The 8,238-nt window shown below is 35.5% G+C and overlaps 1 protein-coding gene across 1 annotated transcript; it reads right to left on the bottom strand.

The window, feature by feature from the left end:
- Positions 1-2,278: 2,278 nt before the first annotated feature.
- Positions 2,279-5,656, bottom strand: LOC144571585 (Polynucleotidyl transferase, ribonuclease H-like superfamily protein). Its single transcript, XM_078320930.1, has 6 exons — positions 5,398-5,656; positions 5,112-5,314; positions 4,835-4,915; positions 4,610-4,735; positions 3,801-3,924; positions 2,279-2,834 (listed from the first exon to the last, which is right to left on the bottom strand). Exons 1-6 carry the CDS (start codon positions 5,608-5,610, stop codon positions 2,637-2,639), a joined length of 945 nt encoding a protein of 314 aa, XP_078177056.1. The 5' UTR covers positions 5,611-5,656; the 3' UTR covers positions 2,279-2,636.
- Positions 5,657-8,238: the final 2,582 nt, after the last annotated feature.

The raw sequence follows: 8,238 nt of genomic DNA, 5'->3' as shown, positions 1-8,238 counted from the left end.
TAAAAATAAAAAAAAGATCCCCCCAAAATCTTTGTCACGGGCCACAGCCCACAGGTGGTGATTTCTCATTTGACCTGCACGGACTCCTTTGATGCTCTTTTAAGATCACCCCATTGGGTGACCCAGTCGCTGACCGTACGGCTCAGGGGATAGGAATTCGTATCCTCTGAGATATCTCAAGCTTTGCGTGACTTTATGGAAAATCCCAACCGTTTAGATACGCTCTGCACGAATCTCAAAGCACACATAATACTGACCCTACATCACCCCCGAATAGGCACTCGGAATTCGTATCCTCTGCATCAACTCAAAAAGGAATCTTTTGCGTTAATGTATCTCGACCGTCTGATTAACTTTAAAATTCGTGTACATTAAATCCGCACTAATATTAAAGTTCCTTTTATTTTAGATGGTGGCTGAATGAACTCTGTTTATAATCGGATGGTCGACATGTATTAATTCAAAAGATGCTCTTCTGAGTTAATGCAGACAATGCGGACTCTACGCACTCGTGGGCATGGCAGGAGGAGGGAGTCCATAACCTATCGCTTTTTTTTGAGGAAAAGCCCGTAGGCACATAACCTATCGCAGACCCACAGCATCAGTTCCTGACCGTTACATGAGGAATCACTACCGTTGTCTGCATCAAGATGCGCGCTTTCACATGGACCGACTGCTTGGATTGATTAAAAAGGGAGTGATTTAGATATCTGACAGGATAGGAACCCTCCAACGCTAATGGGATGATCAGCCAGGCAAGTGGTCCCCGTTCCGGTACACTAGACGCACAGAGAGAGGCCACGTGAGCTGCACTCTTTTTAAGGTGCCCTTGAAAGCAACGTTTCCTTCCTTTTCTCTGTCTTTGACCCCAGTCAATTCCTGTTTTTATATGCCGGGTGCTTCTGGTCCACCTGTCAGTGAGCTAAGGTGTTAGTGGACCAGCGCAGGGAGTAATTAATACGTCCCTATCAGCAGGTTTATGCAGCTTGACTTTCTCGTTCTGTTATTTTCCAAATGCTGCTGCCTGCAGAGGGTTTTTAATGGGCCATCAACGGTAGGGTTTTTGGCAGACAAAACAAGGCCCACTATATTGGGCTTTACTGTAGTTGGATTACGATGGTTTCGATCAGGCCTACCTACTTACTGTTATTAATGCCAGAGCATATGTTTAAATAAGATCATCTCAAATTCCAGAGGCACAGATAGGGCTGCAAACGAATCGAACTTACCCCAGTTTGAGTTTGGTTTGAGTTAATTTCGAACTAAGTTTCGTTTGAATTAATTTCGAATCGAGTTTTTTACGAACTCAATTTCGAATCTTTTACGAACTTTTTTACGACAAGGAAGAGTGATCGTAGTCGCCGAAAGTGAGAGGTGAAAGTCATCTAGGGTTTTAGAACTGAGAGCGAGAGTTACGACTTACGAGTTATGACTTATAGCTGGGCGGCCTTATGTTTTAACTTTTAAGTTATCAGCGGAAATCAACGATTCACATTACTTTGAGATTCGAATTAGAATAGTTTGCAAACCTATTTCGAACGAACCAGGTCCAGTTTGAATTTGGTTAGAATTAATTTCAAACTATTTTGAATCAATTTTTTTACAAAATTTTTCGAATCAAACTCGAATTGAATCACGAACTATGAATTTTTTATGCCCACAGACACAGGTTTGAAATTCTGGTCGCCAATTAACAAAGTTGGGCCAACTCACTATTGTATCTGCAATTCTGCATTTCATTACTCTCTATCTTCATGTTTGGTTGTGAAGTAAGAGGTGGAGTAAACCCCTTACTCCACGCTTAAGGAGCCAAACGAGGAGTAACATAGGCGGTTTAAGATGGAGTAAGATTTGAGCTAAACCGGAGTACACCATCTAGAGAGGTGGTTTAACTTACTCCACCAAACATGATTAACTTGCTCCGGTTTAGCTTGGAGTAAGAAATTTAATCCGGTTTAACTCCACAACCAAACATGACCTATAGCTGTTCAAGGATTTAAGTGTTAAGAGGTTATTAGTTGAGTTTGATGAACAGCAATAGAGCCAATTTATTGGAGTGGACTATGGCATAGAGACGGCACCTGTTTCAGGCAACACTATAGTACAAGAGCTCCACCTTAATGACTGAATACTGATAACAAAGAAATACAGTTAATGTCAGAAAGACACTGGTTATACTATCTTTCTCTGTAAAAACCCAATGCAAAGAGAGCATTTACTAGAGCCTTTTCTCCCTGTCTACTTGCAGGAAATGTTATTCTGTTACAAGCAAATTGACTTTAGGTACAGTAAATTATATAAATAACATGTGCCAGTCTTCCAGAGATTTACATCAAGAAAATGACAAAAAAGGCATCCTACAAGCATGGTCATTTAAGAAGAACAATAACTCCAGCTTTTCTGCTCCTAACCTGTTCATATATCTTCGTCAATATGAAAAACAAAAGGATAAAGAAAGGGCATATTGAATTCCTTCATGTACTACCAAAATGATTCCTCCATGTATCTCAAAATAAAATATCTGCTCAATGTTTCTCTATCCACCATATAATCTCATCCACTATTCCGTGTCAGACTGTTATTGTTTTTTTTCCCGTTCTCCAAGCTGCACAGCCAAAGGTGCCAAAATTACTTGATCAAATCCGATTTTTGAATGTATACTTTACATCACCACTAGCTGAAGAACCCCTTCTTGCAGTTATTTGCATAAGAGCTCCATCTGAAAGCATATGTTGAAGGACTCTCGCTATGTTCTTTGCATCGTCAATTCCAAGATGATGACTGCCGAATGTTGGCATCTGTAGTTCTCTCATCATGGTCATCATTCCAGTTGCCTAAAAATGTCAAAAAAAAAATTAATAAACAAGAGCATAAGGGAGCATTTTCATTTGAAATTCTGCAAATGCTCAGCATATTGTTTAGCCTGAAAGTGTAAAATCAAACATATCCCCACAAATTGGAATTTATTAATATAACTTTTGTAAATCTGGAAATATCCACAAATACCCCTTAAATTTACATATGTTTGTCAAAAGATGCCGGAAGGCTGCGGAATGCTCTCTTGATGTTTCCTTCAACAAATGTGAGAGAGGATGAGGTGAAATTTTGAGTACAATTTAGTATAAATGAGAACATTAATTTCTTTTCCGCTGGTGTTGACAAACATGTAATTTTTCTGAAGTTACTATAATTCTTGAAATTTTGAAAGAGAACAACTAGGAAAGCACTAGTAAAGGTTTTTTTTTTTAAGCGTATAGACTCTCAGTCATTGCTCTTTTAGACTATTCTCAATAAGCATCGACTACAAAGAGGGGTGTTCAGATAGTTTAGTTAATTGGTTTGAGCCAAGTCCTTTTTTTTGGTTAGAAGTAATTCTGTTCTTTGTTTTGTCAGGTTCGGTTCGGTTTAAAAATTATGGTGGTTCAGTTTTTGGTTTGATATTTATAATGTATTTTGAAATATTGCACATAGTAATACATGGATTAGCAAAGTAATATTCAATAATATTGCTTATAAGTTGGACATTTCATACTAGTTCAATTTGACCGAATTAAAGTATGGTACATCTTGGTCGGGTTTTCAATTTGGTTGATGGGTTTATTCAGTGTCTTTAGTTTATATTATGCAAACTTAAAAAAAAGTTTGGTTGGGCTAGTTCCTATTCAGTTTGAAACAAACTGACTAATGAAAAGCACTAACTACAATCATTTAAATTGCAACCCCCCTTTGATCAGCTCAGTTACAGTGACATCGGCATGGCTTGGGAACTAAAAGAGAACATTTTACATAAACATGCTTACCCTTCTATTGTAGAAGTTAAGAAATATATCTTTGAGATTTATCCACTCCATGAAATAAGATGGTAACTTTATCTTTGAAACTCGACACTGGTCTGGAACTTTTGTCTTCAGATCCCAGTTTCCACTGGATTTAAAAATAAAGAATTAGGTCATTAGAATATTTGTTTCTCCTCAGCACAAAAGCTATGTCATTGAATAGTAAAAAAAAAGCTCTAAGAAGCATAAACAAGTCATATAAACTAAAAGAAGTTGAATAAAATAATATGTAACAGCAAGCAGAATTTCGTCTGCCCCTCTTCCAAACCTAAACTTATAATGCATACTACTGGAAAGTATGACCATGAATGTCCCTACAAACCACCAAACAATACAGCTGCTCCAGCTAGCACTATTTTATCTACAGTTGTTAATTGTTTGATATTTTTCCAAAATCACCCCAATTAAGAAATGTAGATGCTCTCCTTGTGCTAGGCTACAGTTAGCGGTCAGAAAGAGGAAACAGTGCTCTCGTAAAGGTAACAGCTACTATGTATGGAAGTTGTAAGAAGTATATTCGCCAACTTTACCCTATTTTTTTCCCATAGAATTTTTTTGTGCTTGTATTAAAGCCATTAACAAATGTACACTAATTTCAATATGGTTAAATTAATTAAATTTGGCGACTAAACAACTAAAATATTTTTGTAAGGCACCCATGATATTTGGGATGGCCTGATACCATGTGTATATGATATAATAAATTTACGCCTTATAGTGCAAGAAATGATTTTGAGATAATGCCAATTATTCCCCAATAAAGTGTTACTAACCAAGTGACAAAAGCTGCTTTATTAAGAGGCCCTCCTTTTACCCTCTCCCATAAATTATGATTTGCAAGCCACTGCTCAAACTCTTGGAGCACGTCTTTGAAAGGGATGGCTGTATCATGCCATACTCTACAAAATTTGGGATAAAAGAAGAGATTTTCTACATGAGAAAAATGGCTTAACTAGCTCAATTCATGACAAAACACGATGGAATGAGTATATTATTACCTGTCAACTCCAAATTTCCCATATTTTCCTTCTATATACTCTCCAATTCTTTGTTCACTCATCATGGTTGGCCGGACAAACCTGAATAAAAAATCTGTGAAGAGAAACCAGTGCCAAGCAAAACTGATGAAAGAGAAATGAACAGCGCAAAATTATTTGTGGCACCAGCTATACATACTTTGCTTTCCTAATCCTATAGTTTTCTCGAACTGAATTATGGCATATGCATAATATCGTGAGAGTAATCACAAACTGGAACTACAGAAAGTATAATCACCTGTGGAAAGAATCAACAAACTTCATATTCCTTGTATCGATCATCACAACAGGAAACTCAAGAATTTCAACTTTCCCTTCCAGATCAAGAACTAAGAGATAATCCAGCTCCTGAGGTCGCAATTTGTTTAGCACCAATTCATTGACACCGAGGTCTAGTTCTAAATTGTGATTAAATTTCTCAAGGTGTGAACCATCCTCCATCTAAAAATAAAACAATTCTCAGCCTCGAGAAAATTCAATTTCAACTACAATTTAGTTCAAAACAAAGAACAGCAATGTCGTACCAGCGTGCACTTCCCTTGCGTGTAGTAAAGGCACACAGGTTTCCATTTCCTCGGCGTGGGAGGCTCAATGTCCACCGTCGGATTCTGATCAAAGGTGGCAACAGATGTCGAGACCGGAGTTCGTCGATTGGCGAAGCGGGAAAGAGGGAGAGAAGAGCAGGTGCGCAGTTGAGAGAAGAGCACAGTGCTACAGTGAACTCTGGTAAACGCCATGAGTGAGCTCGCAGAGGAAGAATCGCATAAGCCATTAGGTCGACAAAATTTCCAAGACACTCTAGTAAAATACGGGCCGGTATGGGCCGATAATTTGATGGTCTTATTGGGCCTAGATTATGATAAACTTCTTTAAGCCTCTTGAGACTATTCAATTATTTAGTGGATCCGATGGGCTGGGTGATGGAGCCCAAGTGTCTGACATGGGTCTCATTTGACAGCTAAGCAAAAGATGAAAATGATAGATGCTATGATTGGAGAAAAGCACACATGATGCATCTGGAGAAGGCTGAAATATGCTTGTCAATAAATGGAGGACATCGGCGCCAGATGGGATAATGGTGACCTCCTGCCAGTAGGGATGCACATGTGACAACTACCATTTGTTCCCAATTTGCAAATGTAAATTATCTTTTATTATTTGTCATTTCCAGCTAAATAAAAAATGTACCATCTATTAATTGGTTTAATGCAATAATGGTTCGACTGAGTTTAATTACTTGTTATTTATCAGATTTTTTGCAAAGCTTTCATTTCATTCAAAATGAAAAGAAAAGAAAAGAAAATGATGGAACCATATCAACAACTCAAATCTAGAACCTGAGATTTTAATTTCACTAAACAAAGAGTGAGTCTATGGTAATATGCATATCACGATTTGGTACTGTGCTATGGCTCTATATTCGAGTTTTCAAATCCTAACGGTCGATTTGAACCGTTCATCTTGTTCTCCATATTAATATGTGTTTGGAGATGAAATTTTACATTTTTTGAAATTTTTTTACTATTTTTTTAGATTTATTGAAAATCACTGTTTTTGGATGGTCCAGAATTTTCAGATCAAGTGATTTTCTAAATATCTAAAAAAATAGTAAAAAAAAATTTCAAAAAAATGTAAAATTTGGTCTCCAAACACATATTAATATGGAGAACAAGATGAACGGTTCGGATCGACCGTTAAAATTTGAAAACTCTAATATAGAGCCGTAGCACGGTAACAACCCGTGATATGCATATTACCATAGACTCACTCCTAAACAAATGCAAATATATAATTAACTAGATAAAGAAAATCACTTGGAAAAAAAAATATCTACAAGAATGGGACAGTATTCGTCAGGGTAAAAAATGACTATCTGCGAGAGTATACCGACAAAAATGTATTTTTTCTATTAGCGACAATAATATCTGCAAGGGTATTAGATACTGTCCCATATAAAAATTATTGTGATGCACCAGATATGATGTGCACTTGGATAGAAACGTTCATTTTGCTTCACCTAACGATTTGGTTACTGTTATACAATGTGGATCTTTTTGTACTTCTTTATTTTATTTTTTTTGTCTTTATTTAGTACTTGTGGAAAAGGACATACTATTTGTATTTTTTTACAACGAATTGAAAGCATAACTTTTGATTGTTCTCTTCTAACAGCCATACACCAAATTGTGTCATTAATTGCTATGGAAATTAAATATAATTCTTGTGTTAGCATCAGAGCAATTAACAAGAATTCATTTAGTTCAATGCTGCCCCAATAATTTAATCGAAATTCGAATAGAAGTTTTGTAACTCTACTTAAATTGCTCCAATCAATGTTGACACAATGCTCGGTGGAAATGTGATCCAATACCGTTCTGATGGAAATTAAATTTATATATTTCAATGAAATAAGTATGTTGAATTTGATTTCTATAAACAACAGCTCCACTGATTAAATGTGGATTAAATGTCGATCGGTGGAGGCAGTTTAATATGTCAGCCATAAATGTAATGGAGCAAAAAAATTCTACCTCCATCGATTCACAAAATCAGTGAAGTTGTTTTTTTATAAAAATCAAATCTTGAGTGCTTGTTTCTTTGAAATATTCACATATAATGCTATTTTAAAAAAAATCGTTCCGATGCATCCGATTCCCTTGTGGAAAATGATCCACAAAGAAACCCAACAACATACTTCATTACATAATTTAAATAGGGTTAAAACTAAAATTATAAATTTATATATATGTTATTGAACATAAAGTAGTCCATAAATTAAATTTCATACAAATTTTATATTATTTGCTGATGATTATGTACCGTTATTTTTAAACTATTGAAAAATTCAAATTGCATGATGAAAGAATAAAATAAACATCAAATTTTATTATTTTTAAGGCATGATATATACCTTATGTTAAGTAGAGACACTATATTAAAATTAATTTTATTATTCATTCTAATTTATTCTTACAACTACACTTTTTTTTTTATGGTTGGCATATACAACTACACTTCTACTGCTCAATATTTTCTACACCTCCAACCTACTATCATTCTTAACTAGAAGAGAAATTGCTTGATTTACTTGATACAAAATGAAGACTAAAATTAAGTTCATATTTATTTATACTAGCTAATAGAGTATTCTAAATACTAAATATTTTATTTATTTATATATTTAAATTAACTGACATTACAAAGTCTGTTTGAAATATAGAAAGAAATCTAGATTAATTTTGAATTTTTCCGAATTGGGCTTGGGCCTTTTAAGGCGGTGCTAACTCTAAACACCTCATAAATTCATACTTTTTACTTCTACGGATTCAATTAGTCACTGCTAAACATGAGGAGGTTTCAAATGC

This window comes from Carex rostrata, chromosome 19 (genome assembly GCF_964058835.1).
Source record: "Carex rostrata chromosome 19, lpCarRost1.2, whole genome shotgun sequence".
Classification (NCBI taxonomy): Eukaryota; Viridiplantae; Streptophyta; class Magnoliopsida; order Poales; family Cyperaceae; genus Carex; species Carex rostrata.
Note: the sequence above shows the minus strand (reverse complement) of the source record. Positions and strands in the feature narration are given on the sequence as shown.